Consider the following 18611-nt stretch of genomic DNA (forward strand, 5'->3'; position numbering starts at 1 on the left):
TGGGCATGCCTATGGAGAGGGCTGGCAGCAGAGGGGCCCAGGCTGGGTGGGGCAAACAGAGGGGGTGGGGGCAGAATGAGGGCAACTGAGGAGGGACAGGTAGGGGGCCAGAGCCCAGAGGGCCCAGTTGCCAGCCCCTAAAATGAGGACTGTGTTTGCTGGAGAGTGAGAAGGGAGCAGGTGCCTAGGAGGGACTGTCCAGCAAACATGGGGAAGCGGGAGGACTGGCGTTCAGAGAGAGGTCAGGGCTGTACCATGTTATAAAAGAAATATGGAGCCATGATTTGCAGAGGCAGAGTTGTCTCCAAGTCCCCAGAGAGGGCTTAGTTCATCCTGCTGAATTGGCCTGCCTTTCCGTGGCCCCTGGAGGAGAGAGAGACCCGTGTGATTAAACTTTCCCTCTAGCGTCCTCACTCGTTCTGCATTTAAAGAACTGGCACACAGGTACACCTCGCTCAGAAGAGCAAAAGGGAGCCCCCAGCACCCAGGAGTAGGGAAGGTGAAGGGGCCAGCAGAGGTCGAAGGCAACTCTCTGCCCCTCCTGGGGCCAAAGAGTTTTTTCATCGCTCACTCCCAATGGAGAGGCTGCGTAGACAACTGTGCAGGGGTGTGCGTGCGTGTGTGCGCGCGCGCGTGTGTGTTCGCTGTCGGACCCAGCCAGGGAGTCACTTTAACTAAATCCCACTACAAAAGAATCGGGGTCGTCCGGATCGAAAGGTACCTGTATTCCGAGACGCACAGGCAGGAAAGCAAGGCCGTAAGAGCCAGTGCCCTAGGTTCAGTGCGGAGGGCGAGTGTCAGACTCACGCCGAACACTCCACTTTCGTGTCCCAAAGCCCGTCTCCCTGCAGGGTTTGCCCCGCAGCGCGGGCGGGGAGCCGGGGCGGGGGGCGCGGGGGGACTGTGAGCACCCACGGCTGCCGAGCGCCCCGGCCTGGCCCCGCCGGGCTCCGGGTGGGCCCCCGCCTGCCCACGACGGCTCAGCGGGAAGGGTCTCCCTCCCGGGAGGGTCAGCAACAGGGGTGTGGGCAGCAAAATGGGGGCGGCGACCGGCCAGAACCGTGTTCTTCCCGTCCGCCTCCCCACTTTGAAAGTCCCCAACGTCTAACCCTATCTCCGCCCCCAAACCCGCTTCAGTAGGCTCTTTTCCCGGCCTGACTTCCCCAGCAAGGGCTCCTCAGTTCCCCTTTCTGTTCTCCCTCCTGGGACAGAACCGCGTGGAAGCGGCCCCGGGAAGATGGCCCAGGGGGAGGCGAGCCGAGGTGGGGCGCCGGCAGCGGGGTGCCCGGGGCGCGAGGCCTGGGCGGGGAGGAGCGGAGGCCGGGAGAGAAGGGAGGCCCAAGGCCCGCCAGGACCGGAGGAGGCGCGGCCCGGGAGGGCGAGGCCCGGGGGTGGGGGCTCTGGAGGCGCCGAGGGGAGCGGGGCGGAGGGGGCGCGGCCGGGGAGGGCGAGGCCCGCGGCCATTGGTCGGGCTGCCAGGATCGGGGGTGGAGAGCAGGCAGAGGGTCGAGTCCCGGGGAGCGCGCCGCGGGCCCGCAGTCGCCACCGCGGTCCGAAGAGCCAGTGCCCCGAGCGCAGAGCCGGCGCCCGCCATGAGGGAGATTGTGCACATCCAGGCGGGCCAGTGCGGGAACCAGATCGGCACTAAGGTGGGCCGGGCATCGGGCTCCCTGAGGGTGGGCAGCGAGCAGGTCTAGGGTGTCGGGGCTCGACCCCTCGGTGCGGGCGCCCCGGTGCGCACCCTCTGTGCGCCTCGGTCCTCGGAGCCCTGTCCTGCCCTGCGCTGCACCCGGGAAGTGCTTGGAGGAGTGGCGCGGCCGAGGAGGGGGCGTCATAGCCAGGGACCCCCGTGCCCCTCACCCTACCCCCACCCCAGCTGGGAGCGGCGGCAGGCGGCTCAGGCGCGCCTGGAATTCGGCAGCCGGGCCCCGAGCACCCCGCCCCGCCGGGCCAGCCGCGGCGTGAGCCGCGGGGGAGGGCGCCCTAGGCTCCGGGTTCTCACCGTCTGTTCCTCCGCCTTGCCCTTCTCAAGTTTTGGGAAGTGATCAGCGATGAACACGGTATCGACCCAGCCGGAGGCTACGTGGGTGACTCGGCGCTGCAACTGGAGAGAATCAACGTCTACTACAATGAGTCATCCTGTGAGTAGCGCGGCGCCGCTGGGACTCCGCCCTTCCCGGTCGGACCCCGCCGTCCCCCTCCCAAACCCTCGGCCGTCCCCGCCCAGACCCTGGCCGTCCCCACCTCGGTTTCTGGCCACCCCTCAGGAACCCTAGCCATCCCGCCCCGGGCCCTCGGCCACCCCCGCCTGGACCCTGGCAATGCCCCGCTTGGACCTGGGCCATTCCCCTCCCGGACCCGGCCTACCCCCTCTGGGACCCCGACCTTCCCGAGTCTTCGATCGATCCAAGGTTAGCTCTCAGGATAACGCCCTCGAGCGAGGGTAGTTTGCCCTCGAAAGTTTTCCCGGGATATAGCAGGATGCCCGACTCCTTCCTCTCTCGCCCTGGGGCGGGAAATCCGCCGTCAGTTTCTTTCAAACAACCGAATTTGGCCTATCACGGGGTCTGAACTCTTGAACCAGACAACCCGTTACTGTTGTGAAATCATTTACTGGGTCACGTACGACTTTCTGTTTTGTTCTGTTTTTCAGTTTAAAATATATCTCCTAATGGAGATTCTTGGCTAAAAATTTGAAAAGTACCCCCGTTAAATGACTTACCTGACCTTTTACCAACGTCCAAAAGCGTTCTATGCTCTCAATTCTGGATCATTGGTGGAATGCAGTAAAAATTCCAAGCTGTGGCATATCCAAGTTTGGGAATAATCTCACCTCTGCTCTGGGTACCTAGGTATATATTGTGGCTACATGTATACGTTATTTGTTCCAGTTTTTATTATAAAAGTGATGTGTCCTTCACTAAACAACAACACACTAAGACTTTGAAAGAACACCCAGGAAATGACAGATGCATGACATTTGTCCCCAGAAAGAATTACTCCCGTTTTTGGAGTCACTTGCTCTTTGTCCACACAAGAGCTGTGAAGAGCAGGATACGTAAATCACTGGGTTTTATCCATCTAGCAGCTAGAAGGAAAGATCTGGACCAGCAGGGCATAGAATATGAAATTTCAAGATAGCCCTAAGGAAAATTCCAGTTAGGTCCAGCTTGTTAACTTCCTCTCTTCAGTCTGAGTGTGTGTGTGTAGCGGGACAGGAGTTATAGGGCAGATCCTGTGTGCAATCCCAAGTTCCTGCCCAATAGGTACTCGTTCATGAATGAGAGTGCATCCCAGAAATGGCCCCATAACCAGGCGCTCAGACTACAGCTTGGATTCATGCATGTGTGTGCATGAGGGAGGTGCCAAAAAGTGGAAAGAATGTCAGAGCCACACAGCGGTTTGCTGCAACGGAGACAGTTTATTTCCATGGAGCTCAAAAAGTAAAGCTTCCCAACAGGAAAGAGGTGTCAGGGTGAAGTGGAAAATACAGAAGGCAGGAAGTCAGGAGACCTGATTTATCATCCTGCTTATTTCTGGTACTTCCTCTGCCCATTCATGCTTGGGCTGGTTTCTTCATCGGGACATCAGCTGGGACGGTGTTCCCCAGGTCCCCTCCCAGCACTAAGATTCTGTCTCTGAAGAGACCCTGCTTCCTACCATCTGGGCAGCTGTGCTGGGGGGACTCACTGTGGGGCAGCCCATGACTCTGGAGACTAGAAAGTGACCTTGGACGTGGGCTTTGTTCTCTTCCAGCTCAGAAATACGTGCCCAGGGCTGCCCTGGTGGACTTGGAGCCGGGCACCATGGACAGTGTGCGGTCTGGGCCTTTCGGGCACCTCTTCCGGCCCGACAACTTCATCTTCGGTGGGTTCCCTCTCTCCTGCTTCCTTCTGCCTCTTTCTTTCTTTTTTTTTTTTTTTCTTTTTTTCCACACATCAAACTGATACATGCTCGAGATTAAAAGACAAAGTAAAGCTTAGGATGGAAATCAGCAGTCCTCAGTGTCATGCCAGGGGGCTGTGCCTTTTAATTCTCGACTTTTCTTTAGGAAAGTAATCTCTATATTGCTAAAGGAAATGCTTGTATTGATAGTTCTTGGTTTAACAGATTTTTTTAGACATTAACTTCTTTCTTCCCCTTATAAATGATCATAATATGATGATAATCCTTTGTTTTGGTTCTTGTGTTGCTCATCTTTCAATTGCAATGTGTTTATACCCATGTTTCTTTTTCATTACCTCGAGGCAGTTACTCTCCTTTCTTCCCAAAGGCTGGTACCGTGTGAATTTTGTTTTGTTAAAACTGGGTAAATCCTTCCGTCCCTTCTTCTACCTAAGACATGATAAAACACCTGTCCCTCTGCATACTCCAAAAGGAAAACAAAAAATTTAAGATTTTATTTTTTTCACAGAGAGACCCAGTGAGAGAGGAAAGGGAACACAAGCAGGGGGAATGGGAGAGAGAGAAGCAGGCTTCCTGCCGTGCAGGGAGCCCGATGCGGGGCTCCATCCCAGAACCCTGGGATCATGACCTGAGCCAAAGGCAGATGCTTAATAACTGAGCCACCCAGGTGCCCCCCAAAGAAAATTATGTAACATTAAATGAAGTGACACCGTTAGTGCTACTGGCTTCCATCACCCTGTAGCCATGGTTTTTAGAATCAAGATTACTTGGCAGATACTCAAAGTCGGAATATTCAAAATCTGCAAGTAGAGACAGAATCCTGAAAGATTTTATTGGCACACAAACTGATGACTCTTAGCAGAGTCAGGCAGTGGCTTATTTCAATGTTACATACCGCTTCAGTTAGATTCACTGATGTTCTTTCTCAAAAATTACCAGTGTAATTCAGTAAGAAATGTGCCCAGAGAGAAAAATACTACTTAACCGACAGAAGTACTTCAATCAACCAAGCACAATTTCAGTGTCCGTAAAAGGCAAAGTGTCTTACACGGAAATGAGAGAATCTTTTTTTTAAAAAATATTTTATTTATTTATTTGACACACCGAGTGAGACAGCAAGAGAGGGAATACAAGCAGGGGGAGTGGGAGAGGGAGAAGGAGACTCCCTGCGGAGCAGAGAGCCTGATGCGGGGCTCCATCCCAGGACCCTGGGATCATGACCTGAGCTGAAAGCAGGTGCTTAACGACTGAGTCACCTAGGTGCCCTGAAATGAGAGACTCTTAAGGCTGATTCAGGGCTTAAAGTTACCATGATATAGAAATTAAATCTATCAAAGATCTACTTTCAAACCCCTTCTTCAAAAGGCACCGGATAGAGACGATTTCATTGAGGGTTACAGGCAATCCTATTTAAACTCTATATATCTAGATTATCTTGTACACAGTAAGTGCTTGATGGGGTGCCTGGGTGGCTTAGTGTGTTAAAGCCTCTGCCTTCGGCTCAGGTCATGATCCCAGGGTCCTGGGATCGAGCCCTGCGTCAGGCTCTCTGCTCAGCAGGGAGCCTGCTTCCCCCTATCTCTCTGCCTGCCTCTCTGCCTACTTGTGATCTCTGTCTGTCAAATAAGTAAATAAAATCTTGGAAAAAAAAAAAAAAGTAAGTGCTTGATAAATATTAGCAACATCCTAGGAAGGCAAGGATGATTCAACATGGAGAAGTCCGCTAATAGATTAAGAGAGACAACATCTTAATAGGTAACCCAAAATATTTGATAAAATTCAGTATGTGTTCCTGACTTGTTGAGAACAAAAACCCTTATGTGCAAGCTGGAAGTAGACAGATACTTCCTCTGTTTAACAATTATCTACCAAATCCATAGCAATGTCATACTCCCTGGTGAAACATTAGAAGTATTCCACGCAAAGTCACATATGAGAAAGAGATGTCATTGCCCCTACGATTAGTCCATATTTTGAAGGTTCTAGCTGGTACACGAAGACCAGAGAAGGAAAGGAGATAAGGATCATTTAAAGGAAAAGACAGAATTGTTATTTGAAGGTAGACTGATTCTCTGGGATTTTCCAGATAGGCTGTCCAATGAACAGTGACTGGCACTTACAAGACCTTGGTAAGGCAGCTAGACACAAGATAGACATTATTGCTATCGGGTGACCAACTGTCCTGATTTGTTTGGGACTGGGGGGCTTCTGAGGACACTGCCTGCTCAGTGTTGAAACTGGTCAAGTCCCAAGAAAACTGGGACAAATTGATCTCCTTCAAGGCAATAATCAATTACAAAAATATAATGGGAAAATATCCTATTCACAGTAGCAGTGAAAGTTATAAATACCTAGGGACAAAATTTACCAGTAATTGGGAATGAGGAGGAGACAAGACATTTGTCAAACAAGACAAATGTCAAAAAGACATTTTTCTCCCAACAGATTGGGTGGTACTTTATTTTTATTTTTTTTAGATTTTATTTATTTACTTGACAGAGAGAGAGATCACAAGTAAGCAGAGAGTCAGGCAGAGAGAGAGGAGGAAGCAGGATCTCTGCTCAGCAGGGATGCTGAGGCAGATGCGGGGCTCAATCCGAAGGCAGCGGCTTAATCCACTGAGCCACCCAGGCGCCCCTGGGTGGTACTTTAAAAACCAACAGCTAGCTAGGTTGTCTGGAGAGACAGAGTTGTGACCCTTGTCAGAGAGCAGCTTAATGGATTCAGCAACTCAGGAATCCCGATTCAACAGTTTCAGTTCAAGGAATTTGTCCTGAAGAAATGCTTGCACATGCAGTATGAACATTGCGTACTGGTTTCTAGAAGAGCTGGACCCCTTTGCCCGCCCCCTGCCCTCTCGCTCTTAGCACTGGCTGGCGTCCGTCTCGGTCCGTTCCATGGACTGCTCCCTCGGCACCTGTGATGCAGCCTTGACTGGGAGAACATTCAGAGTCTGTATGCCCAAAAGGAAAAAAGGACAACCTCCCCCTGGCACTGGTCTTGACACAGATCAACGCCATCTTTCTCTTTCTCTTACTAAGGGGTATAGATTCTTAGCAGCTTTAGAATCTTCCTGGATGCACTGCTTGGCTGGGTTACTGAGTTCGGGGCACCAAAAAGAGAGAGAACTGAATGGGGGGAAGGGAGACTTGGCAGCTCATTTCAGCTCTGCCACCTCTGGTGTTATCAGTTTACCTTCTCGGGGCTCCTTCGGCTTGACGGTCTGAGGAACGAAGGGCCCCCAAGCATCCAGGCCTCTGTAAGAATCTGAAGGAAGCAACAGCCTGTCTCCCCCACATGCATAGAGATACACCTGCACATAGAATTCTGCTCAGTTTCTTCCCTTGAAGGTTTTTTTGTTTGTCTTTTAAGATTTTGATTATTTATTTGAGAGAGAGCAAAAGAGCACAAGCAGGGGGAGCAGCAGGCTCCCCGCTGAGCAGAGAGCCTGATGCGGGACTCGATCCCAGGACCCCGGGATCATGACCTGAGCCAAAGGCAGACACTTAACCATCTGAGCCACCCAGGTGCCTTCCCTTGGAGGTTTAATTGACTTTTGGTAAGAGTCTGAGAGGATAACTAAAGTTTCTTGAACCTGGATTACAGTTGGCGGAATCTGCCTCAGTCTTAGTAAACTTTACCAAACAAAATTAATAGATTTCGTTATTAAGAAAAGTATACAGGGGCACCTGGGTGGCTCAGTGGGTTAAACCTCTGCCTTCTGCTCAGGTCATGATCCCAGGGTCCTGGGATGGAGCCCTGCATCAGGCTCTCAGCTCAGTGGGTAGCCTGCTTCCTCCTCTCTCTCTGCCTGTCTCTCTGCCTACTTGTGATCTCTGTCTGTCAAATAAGTAAATAAAATCTTAAAAAAAAAATTACCTTAAAAAAAAAAAAGTATACAGTTGACCCTTGAACAACACACGGGTTTAGGCATGCTGACCCCCTGCAGAGTCCAAAATTTACTTACAATTTTTGACTCCCCGAAAACTTAACTATTAATAGCTTACTGTGGATTAGAATTCTTACTGATAACATAAAACTCGTTTAACACCTATTTTGTATAGTCTGTGTATTCTGTACTGTATTCTTATAATCAAGTCAGCTAGAGAAAAGAAAATGTTACTAAGATCATAAGGAAGAGAAAATACACTTAGTACTGTACTTAATTTATCAAAATTCTGTGCATAATTGGACCCATGTAGTTTAAGCCCACCCACCATGGTTCAAGGGTCAGCTGTACTTGATTTTTGATGGACAATGCATGGTAGGAAATGCAGAAGTGCGGAAGGCATGTTCAGTGGGAAGCGGGCCCCTCCCTCCTCTGTCCAGTTAGTCCCCTCCCAGCAGGCCAGGTCCTGCTGCTGACCGTGTAAGGAGGCCTTCCTGGGGCATATGCATGTTAGAAGCGAATACATGAGCTTGTGAGTTGTTTGTTTGTTTTTTAAATGTTTTATTTATTTATTTATTTATTTGAAAGTGTGAGAGCGAGCACGAGCAGGGGGTGGGGAGGGACAGTGGCAGAGGGAGAAGCAGACTCCCCACGGAGCGAGGAGCCCGACATAGGGCTCGATCCCAGGACCCCAAGATAATGACCTGAGCCGAAGGCAGACGCTTAACCGACTGAGCCACCCAGGAGCCCTGGGAGTTTGAATATATGAACACATGGTGGAGATCTATTTATGTGAAACACATGGCTTTCCCACTTCTAGGAAGGATATGAGACAACATACAGTAAAGACAGCCATCAAACGTGGCCGTTTAAAAGAGAGTGAACTAAGAGTTAATTCAATTGCAGCTGAGAATTAATTTACTCTCTGGGTTTCTGGCAATTACATTCAACATAGGAAGCCAGGACATGGTGGCTATCATGAAGGGGACTATACTACTCCTAAAAAGGGAGCTCTTCCTCCATTTTACATTATTTGTGTTTATTTATTTGATTTTTACACTGCTTTTTTCAACAAATTTATCAAAAATTAAGAACTGGGGTAAAAGCATTCTGTGTGATCATCATCACCTAATCATCATGGGCATTGAGGTATTTTTCTAACTTTCCTGTTTGCTGATTTTCATTATTTGTAAACACTATCACTTAGATCTTTTTTTCCCACTGAGTATTATACTTAAGCCATATTCCATGTTAATTATAGTTTTAAAATCTATAATCTTCACAATGGCCAATAATCAAGGAGTCATTTCTTAGCAGATCTTGCTCTAAGAGAGAATATAATATATAGGGACGCCTGGCCGGCTCATTTGGCGGGGCGTGCGACTTTTGATCTTAGGGTATAGAGCTTACTTAATTGAAAAGAAAGAATGTACTAATATAGAATCTAGACGCTCCCATCTCTGTTCACATAAATTGGTCTGGGTTTCTAATTCTGATCACAGAATAGATCCTTAAAAGTAAAATGACTGGGCCAGAGCCTGTGAACATATTTAGGTCCATTATACATTTTGCTGTAATCTTTCCGTTGGATTAATGCCACTGACAGTGTTGAGAGCACAGTTTTTGCCTGAAATTAAACTTTTAAAGAAACGTATCAACTGAGGGGCTCTGAGCACTATAATTGACAATGCTTTAAGAAATACTTTAGAGGAGGGGTGCCTGGGTGGCTCAGTGGGTTAAGCCTCTGCCTTCGGCTCAGGTCATGATCTCAGGGTCCTGGGATCGAGCCCCTCATCGGGCTCTCTGCTCAGCAGGGAGCCTGCTTCCCCCCACCCCCATCTCTGCCTGACTCTCTGCCTACTTGTGATCTCTGTCTGTCAAATAAAAAAAATAAAATCTTTAAAAAAAAAAAGAAATACTTTAGAGGAAATGGAAGAAGAACTCTGAACTTGGCAAGTCTGTATAAATTGTCAGTATAAGAAAAGAGAAACTTGCACTCCCATAAATAGGACTCACACATCGAGAAACCTGAAGACCCAATCATTAAAATACAACTCAGTGAACCTTGTTCCCATGGGGAGGGGCGGTTAGCTGAAACACACACACACACACACACACACACACACACACACACACAGAGCCCTTATTGGTTCTTGAGAGAGAATAGAAAAACATTACATAATTGTACATTGTTTAAATTTAAGAGGTTCAGACTCCTACTTGTTACATTGAAGTTTCATGGGAACCGTGTTGTGTTTTATTTCTTACAATGGGTGGCAGGCGTATAGATATTAAGTCTGTTTCATAGCTTTTTACATGCGGTTTGGTCTATCCTGAGACATGTCGGCATGGACGAGGCCTTATCCATGCGCTTGCCAGAGAAGGTTTCTGATAGGACCCTGGAAGCCATGCGCCTTCCCCACCTCACTTGTTTCTCACCCAGCCCTGACGTCTGCTCAGGGTCAGGCCTCCCTCAGCCGCCATCACTCCTGTGCAGTCGAGGACCTGTGCAGGGTTTTTTTTTGTTTTTTTTTTTTAAGATTTTTATTTATTTATTTGGCAGAGAGAGAGATCACAAGTAGGCAGAGAGGCAGGAAGAGAGAGACGGAGAAACAGGCTCCCCATGGAGCAGAGAGCCCAATGCGGGGCTCAATCCCAGAACCCTGAGACCATGACCCGTGCTGAAGGCAGAGGCCCAACCCACTGAGTCACCCAGGCGCCCCATCCTGTGCAGCTTTTTTTTTTTTTAAAGATTTTATTTATTTATTTGACAGACGGAGATCACAAGTAGGCAGAGAGGCAGGCAGAGAGAGAGGAGGAAGCAGGCTCCCCGCTGAGCAGAGAGCCCGATGCGGGGCTCGATCCCAGGACCCTGGGATCATGACCTGAGCCGAAGGCAGAGGCTCAACCCACTGAGCCACCCAGGTGCCCCCCTGTGCAGCTTTTTTAAAAAAATATTTTATTTATTCATTTGAGAGAGAGTGAGAAGGAGTGCAAGCACAGGGAGCAGCAGAGGGACTGGGAGAGGCAGGCTCCCCGCTGAGCAAGGAACCCGATGCGGGACTTGATCCCAGGAACCCAGAGTCATGACCTGAGCCCAAGCCAGACGCTTAACCCACTGAGCCGCCCAGGCGCCCCATGTGGAACTTTTTAAAGAGTCTTCATGAAACAAAAAATATACACGAATAAAAAAGAGGCTTATGAATTTGGATCAAACCACTGAAGTTGTGCTAAGCTAATTTCTCATGGCAGCCACTTCAGTGATGGTGGAAGTTTCTTTTGGTTTAATTTATTTGAACTGAAAATGAGAGAGACTAAGAAAGGTTCTGGACTCATCTTTCTAGTTGTCAATAAGTGGGACAAAAAAAGATTAAGAACAAATTGACACAGACCCATAGTGACCATTTATGATCGAATCCACTGCCTTTGTAAACCTTCAAGAATGTTAGAAACGACATCTGGCTTTTAAACTGTCTCTAGGATTGCTTCTTGTATCTGCTTCTTTGTTAGAACATGCATCCCGATTTTTGATTCGGAATATTTTTAAATTTTGGCAGATTGTACTGATGTGAAATGGCTTTAATAGTAGTTTTCATTTCTTGTTTTTTTGAAGATCTTTTTTATTTATGACCGAGAGAGATGGCGAGAGAGGAAACAAGCAGGGGGGAGTGGGAGAGGGAGAAGCAGGCTCCCCGATGGGCAGGGAGCCCAATATGGGGCTCAATTCTAGGACCCTGGGATCATGACCTGAGCCAAAGGCAGATGCCTAATGACTGAGCCACCCAGGCACCCCTTAATAGTAATTTTTAAAGCCAACACTGGGGCACCTGGCTGGCACAGTTGGTAGAGCATGCAACTCTTGATCTCAGGGTTGTGAGTTTCAAGCCCCACATTAGCATGGAAACTATTTAAAAAAAATTTTTTTTTTTAAGCCAACACTATTTTTAATTAAGAACCCTGAATTGTTTAAATGAATGTACTTATTTTGTTAAAATAGCATGCTTGTTACAGGGAATGGGGAGGTGTCCAGAGTGCATAAACACAGTATACCGTTTGAGGAAACAGTTGTTTATAAGTCATTCTCTAAAAAGAAAAAGAAAAAAAAAAGAGGCAGAATTGCCTGGGAGGTGGTTCATCCCCCAGGAGCTTCTGAGCTCCCTGTTTCAGAGTTGGTCAATTATAGTAAACCAGTGTCTTTCCATCTCTAGGTATGGTTTGAAGTGTTTTTTTTTATTTTTTTTTATTATTATTTTTAAAGATTTTATTTATTTATTTGACGGAGAGAGAGATCACAAGTAGGCAGAGGGGCAGGCAGAGAGAGAGGGGGAAGCAGGCTCCCCCCTGAGCAGAGAGCCCTATGTGGGGCTCGAGCCCAGGACCCCGAGATCTTGACCTGAGCCGAAGGCAGTGGCTTAACCCATTGAGCCACCCAGGCGCCCCTGAGTGGTTTTTAAAAAAAACAACAACACTGATTTGAAGTAATGTTTAATTTTTAAAGTGAAAGTTATCTGCATTTAAGTTTTGAACATGAATATACTTTTAAAAAAAACCCAAAACCTTTTTCTTAACGAATTGCTGGTTGAATTGCCGGTTTATAGCAGTCGTGCCCAGAGACAGTGGGAGGAAGTTTTGTGGGGGAAAATGGAGCTCCAGAAAGCCTCTTTCTGCACATGTAACTTTCCCTTCCAGACTTGGGGCTAGAGGGGGTCAGGGAGCACTTAATCCCTTACCCAGTGTGAGCAAGAGGTAGACCCGAGGCCGGATTCTGAGAAAACTCTTGGGGACCTGTTGCAACCTGCCTGCCAAAGCTTGGAGATTGCAGCCTTGTGTTCTATGGGCCTGAGCCGCTGATTAATGTCACAACAGCTCATTACAGAACGTGTTCAACTCATGACCCCCAAATATTTAACTGGGAACATCTGTTGCTATGAGACAGTGGCAAAATATTTTTGGAAGTCACTAGCTTCTTCCTTTTGTCAAGGGCGGAGAAAACCGCATGGTTATTCGTGCTGAAATAGGAAGCCAAGTGATCAGTGTGAGCCGGGGAAGGGTCAAGTTCAGCTTGTCGCACTGTGGCTGCATGTCTGCCAAAGCTACCTTGCTGTCCGCAGCTGATTTCTACTCTAGTCTGTTAACACTTTTTTTAAAAGACTTTATTTATTATTTATTTGACAGAGACACAGCAAGAGAGGGAACACAAGCAGGGGGAGTAAAAGAGAGAGAAGCAGGCTTCCCACGGATCCTGGGATTTCCAGGACCCTGGGATCACGACCTGAGCCAAAGGCAGCCACTTAACCGACTGAGCTACCCAGGCGCCCCTCTCCTCTCTTTGCCTCTTTTTGACAATTGCACTAGCATTCTTACCTTTGTGAAGGTGTGCTAGTCCTACACTGAGCTCTGCTTGCGAGGCTGGCCCTGCCCTTGTTCCTCCCCATGCCTCTGGGTCGTTTGGCTGGGCTGCTTCCTGCTGGGTGGGGTGGGGAGGGGTGGACAGAAGTTAGTGGGGGCATAGGAAGGACAGTGGCCATATTCGAGTCCATCGGGCGGGGGAAAAAATAGAATCTTTATAAGAGAGAATACAGTCACCTCCTAGACAAGGAAGCGGCCACCCAGAGGGCTAAGGGGCCGATGCCCTCTGGGGGGGAGGGGTGCTACAAGCCTAGAGGGTCTTGCTCCTGCCCAGCCTGGCCCCTCCTGGAGCCACGGTGCTGCCACGCCCATCATCTTGGGATCTTTGAGCTGATGGGACAAAGACAACAGGAGTGAGAGGCTGAGCTCCCTTGGGAGGAGGGGCTAAGACAGCTGAGCAAGGGGCCAGTTGTGTCTCATCCTGATGGGCACTTCTGCTCTCCGGGACATGTTGCTATTGAATATTAAAATGTGTTTATTGTTTGAATCGTAAAGTTAAAATGGCACGTGTGTTTTTCAAACACGTGAGGATGGAGTATAAAAATGGAACCTCCTCACCTCTTGCACAGATGACCCTGAGATCTTATTCCCTGGGCATAACTAGTGCTATACACAGTGCCCGCCTCTTCCCATGTACACGTGCATTTGTGCACCCACACATGCGCACGCACACACACACACACAGAGGCAGGCAGTTGACTTGGCTTTCAGAAAATGGGATCATGCCACACATACCCTTTTGTGGCTTTTTGAAAAGTTCGTCAGAGTAACTGGGACGTCCCGTGCGACCGTCACAGTGCCTTTCTGCTGAGTGGCTATCCTCATGGAGAAATACCCCCACTTACTGACATTTTAAAAACTTCCCTTAAAAGCATGTTTTCATATTTTAATTTTCTCTTGATTATCATCAGAGACATGTTTGTTGAGTTAAAATTTTATAAGCAGTATGTCATGTTGAAATTTAACTATCCTCTTATCCCATCTTTTGGAGACAACCATGGTTATTCATAAGTTCACTGTGTGTTTCTCCAGTTCATTTCTTAAATACATTTTCAGTGTTTTAATAAGGGTTATAATGTTCTGTTTGCTAGCTAGGCAAGACATTCACTTAGCCCAGGACTCAGAGGGAACAATGGGGTGTTACAGTGTATAGTGAAAAGGTGGTCTCATTCCAACCCCAAGTTGGTGCCCACCCAGGCTCCTTCCCAGAGGCAGCCCTCTAGGATTCCTGTGGTCATTCTGGAACATGCATATAATGACAGCCAACTGCATACACCATTTAGAACTTTGGGGTTTTTCTCCCCCCTTAGCAATATACTTTGAAAACCTTACCATCTCAGTGCTAGGGCTGATGGCTGCTGTGTTCCTTTGCATAGAAACCATCACGGATTCAACCAGTCCTCTGTTAAAAGAGATTTAGGTTTGTTTCCTTTTTTCTTTATTAGGATTACAAACTGCTCCTCAGCGCGTATTTCTCTGCATGCCATTTTCCACCTGTGCGCATACACCTGTCTAGAATTTCTAGAAGTGAAATTGCTGAGCCTAAGGGGGCTAATTTTGAAAGATATGCTAGACTGTTCTCCAGAGAGGCTGGTCCTTGTGTTATGCCTTCCGCACAGCCCCAGTGTACGGAGGGGCCTTTCCCCAGCTCTGGCCAACAGGGTTTGCCAGCTTTTTGATCTGTCAGTTTCACAGGGGGGACGTTGCATCTCCTTGTTTTAATGTGCATTTCTCTTATAAAGAATGCATCAAATATTTAAGTTGTTTGCATTTCCTTCCCTGTAAACTGTTGATATCCTTTGCCCGTTTTTCCAAAAGTTACCATTTTCCTTATCTATTTGTAAGGACGTCTATAGATCTTTTAGGAGCGTATCCCTTTGTATGCGATACAAGTACTAGTAGTCCACATTCTAAGCTTACTGAAGAACCACAGGATTTTGGTGGTTTTTCTTATTTTACAGATTTCCACTTAACACCCACAGTGCTTAGCACTGACAAATGCTGTAGAAGACTCAAGGATATTTGAGATAACACCCGTTCCTCCAAAAGTAGGCCCTTGTGTAAGGCCACACCCACAGTCCACGGCAGAATCCAGAAGGGGACCAGCAGCAGAGCTCAGTAAGAGGGCCCCAGCGCGAAGTGCACAAATGTCTCCCATTTGCTTGTCTTACCTGATGTAGCGCTGGGCCACTCCTGGGAGGCAACCCGAGTGGTGTTACAGCTCTCGGGCTCGGCTTCCCACTGGTGTGCCCCGTGTCAGGTATGGACCTGCCAGCCCAGAGCGGAGAAGCTGGTCACTGGATGGTGGTTGTGGATTGTTGCCACCAGCTGGGTGTAGACAAAAATCGAGTGAACGTCTTTGGAATAAGTGGAGAGGAGTCTCTCCAGTAGGATTCCAGCCCTGTCCTAGCTCAGATCGGAAGGACAAACAGCCCTGGGGTCTCTTGTTTTCTATGTCCACTTGACGCAATCAGGTCACTCTCCAGCTCCTATGGTGCATCCTGGTCCTTTTCATCCAATAAGCAGGGAAAGTTTGAGAGGGATGCTAATGGATTTATTTTTTAATTGCTTATACATTTTTTTAAGAGCTAGATTTGATATACACCAATTTACTAAATAAACACAACGCCTTTTCATAATCTTCCTTGCTTCTTCAGTAATTCGTGATTTGGGCTGTATATTACATTGCCTTGTTACCAGTTAAAATGAGGAGCAACAGCAGCACTTTGTTTTGATAAGTTTATTACTAAATAGATACATTATATCTCAATGTCCGAGGGGCAAAGCCAGGCATGGAGGTGGGGGAAAGGGACCATGTTCATCATGAGCTTGAGGAGGTCAGCACTGAGCATTGACTTCACTGCTTTTCATCATTTACCCTACAGTGTGCTCTAGAATGTAGTTCTAAGTGGTGTTTCTAGTTATCCTTGAAATGTGTATTAACGTATTCATTTGGATTGAAAAAGTCATGTTTTTCTGACAGAAAGCCCAGGGGCGCCTGGGTGGCTCTGTTGGCAGAGTCTGCCTTCTGCTTGGGTCTTGATCCCAGGGTCCTGGGATAGAGCCCGACGTTGGGCTCCCTGCTCAGCGGGGAATCTGCTTCTCCCTCTCCATCTGCTGCTCCCCCTGCTTGTGCGCTCGCTCTCTGTCAAATAAATAAATGCAATCTTTTTTTTTTTTTTTTTTAAGAAAATAAGTCCAGTTTGGAGGATTGCTCTGATGATTAGGACTGTCTTTGCCAATTAGAGTATATGACTTACATTTTTTATAACAGGGATAAGCTAAGCTTCAACCTAAAAATTCTTTCCAGTAAAAATTATTTAAAACATTTAAATGAAAAATCATATTGGCGGGGGTGTCTCGGTGGCTCAGTTTGTTAAGCATCTACCTTCGGCTCAGGTCATAATCCCAGGGTCATGGGATGGAGCTTCGTGTCTCCCTCTCCCTCTGCCTGCTGGTCCCCCTGCCTGTGCTCTCTCTCTGTCAAATAAACAAATAAAATCTTTTAAAAAATTACATTGGCAAAATTGTTTTGGAACTAGTATTTCCATTTCCCCAACTCTTTCCAAGTCTATTGGATTAAAACAAGTGCCTCTCCGTATAAGAGGCAACGTTCGGTAAGTCCTGGTGGCAAAGCCTTTTGATTTCTCCCAGAAACAGAAGAGAAAAATGAGCCAACTCCGCCTGTTTCCAATGCTGCTTCCCATCCAGTTGTTTGGGGCTGAAAGATGTGTTTGTTTTCATCACCCTCTTATAAGCATGAATAGGATTGAGCTCCCCCTGTCGCCCCAACCCTGTGCAGACCTACTGAAATCGTGTACCTCTCTCTTGTGCTTTGTCCCAGGACAAACAGGCGCAGGCAATAACTGGGCCAAGGGCCACTACACAGAAGGGGCCGAGCTGGTGGATTCGGTGCTTGATGTGGTGAGGAAGGAGTGTGAGCACTGCGACTGCCTGCAGGGCTTCCAGCTCACGCACTCGCTGGGCGGGGGCACGGGGTCTGGGATGGGCACGCTGCTCATCAGCAAGATCCGCGAGGAGTACCCTGACCGCATCATGAACACCTTCAGCGTCATGCCCTCACCCAAAGTGTCGGACACGGTGGTGGAGCCCTACAACGCCACGCTGTCGGTGCACCAGCTCGTGGAGAACACCGACGAGACGTACTGCATCGACAACGAGGCCCTGTACGACATCTGCTTCCGCACCCTGAAACTGACCACCCCCACGTATGGAGACCTCAACCACCTGGTGTCGGCCACCATGAGCGGGGTCACCACCTCTCTGCGCTTCCCGGGCCAGCTCAACGCCGACCTGCGCAAGCTGGCTGTGAACATGGTGCCCTTCCCGCGCCTGCACTTCTTCATGCCCGGCTTCGCACCGCTCACCGCCCGCGGCAGCCAGCAGTACCGCGCGCTCACGGTGCCCGAGCTCACCCAGCAGATGTTCGATGCCAAGAACATGATGGCCGCCTGCGACCCGCGCCACGGCCGCTACCTGACCGTGGCCACTGTCTTCCGGGGCCCCATGTCCATGAAGGAGGTGGATGAGCAGATGCTGGCCATCCAGAACAAGAACAGCAGCTACTTCGTCGAGTGGATCCCCAACAACGTCAAGGTGGCCGTGTGCGACATCCCGCCGCGTGGCCTCAAGATGGCCTCCACCTTCATCGGCAACAGCACGGCCATCCAGGAGCTGTTCAAGCGCATCTCGGAGCAGTTTTCCGCCATGTTCCGGCGCAAGGCCTTCCTGCACTGGTTCACGGGCGAGGGCATGGACGAGATGGAGTTCACAGAAGCAGAGAGCAACATGAACGACCTGGTGTCCGAGTACCAGCAGTATCAAGAAGCCACGGCCAACGATGGCGAGGAAGCTTTTGAGGACGATGAAGAGGAGATCAACGAATAGAGATGCATCCCAGTCTCACATACCACAAATCAGATGATGTTTCTTTAACTCCGGAGCATCGTGACTCTGATGGCCACCCGTGGTGCTCTGCTCTAAATATGTGGGCATAGGCCCCTCACCAATGCAACAAAATTGCACCGTCAGTCATCTGAACCAAGAAAGTACATCGGAATAGCAGAGAATCGGCAGTCCTACCCAATTTTCTACTGGAGGACTTGAAAAGATAAAGAGGCCATCGACAGAGGGCGCAATGAATTGACCGCACCTTCTGTCAAGTGTTCAACCATGCTGAGAATTAGCAAGGAAGTTAGAAACAGTGTTTTTCATCCATTGTGATGAAACCTGAAGCTGTGCAGTGTTGCCTTATACTGAAAATGCGATATGGAACTTTACAACAGCCTATTCATAATAAAACACTAAAACCGCTCCTTTGCCTCTTCCAGCCTGTTTCCCTGAAAGATTCGTTTTGTGTTGTTAAATAATGGTTACTTGGGTACCT

The 18611-nt window shown here is 48.6% G+C and overlaps 1 protein-coding gene across 3 annotated transcripts; it reads left to right on the forward strand.

Moving 5' to 3' along the window:
* Positions 1-1201: 1201 nt before the first annotated feature.
* On the forward strand, positions 1202-18540 carry TUBB6 (tubulin beta 6 class V). Of its 3 annotated transcripts, none has more exons than XM_080821425.1 (4): positions 1202-1262; positions 2033-2141; positions 3757-3867; positions 17049-18539. In XM_080821425.1, exons 3-4 carry the CDS (start codon positions 3807-3809, stop codon positions 18110-18112), a joined length of 1125 nt encoding a protein of 374 aa, XP_080677551.1. In that variant the 5' UTR covers positions 1202-1262; positions 2033-2141; positions 3757-3806; the 3' UTR covers positions 18113-18539. The 3 variants fall into 3 exon arrangements, with proteins under 3 accessions (XP_080677551.1, XP_080677552.1, XP_080677550.1); XM_080821424.1 differs by lacking the exon at positions 1202-1262 and adding an exon at positions 1497-1649 and having other exon boundaries at positions 17049-18540; XM_080821426.1 differs by lacking the exons at positions 1202-1262; positions 3757-3867 and adding an exon at positions 1478-1649 and having other exon boundaries at positions 17049-18533.
* The last annotated feature ends 71 nt before the right edge of the window (positions 18541-18611 follow it).

Source organism: Martes martes, assembly GCF_963455335.1.
Source record: "Martes martes genome assembly, chromosome: 13".
NCBI classification, from domain to species: domain Eukaryota; kingdom Metazoa; phylum Chordata; class Mammalia; order Carnivora; family Mustelidae; genus Martes; species Martes martes.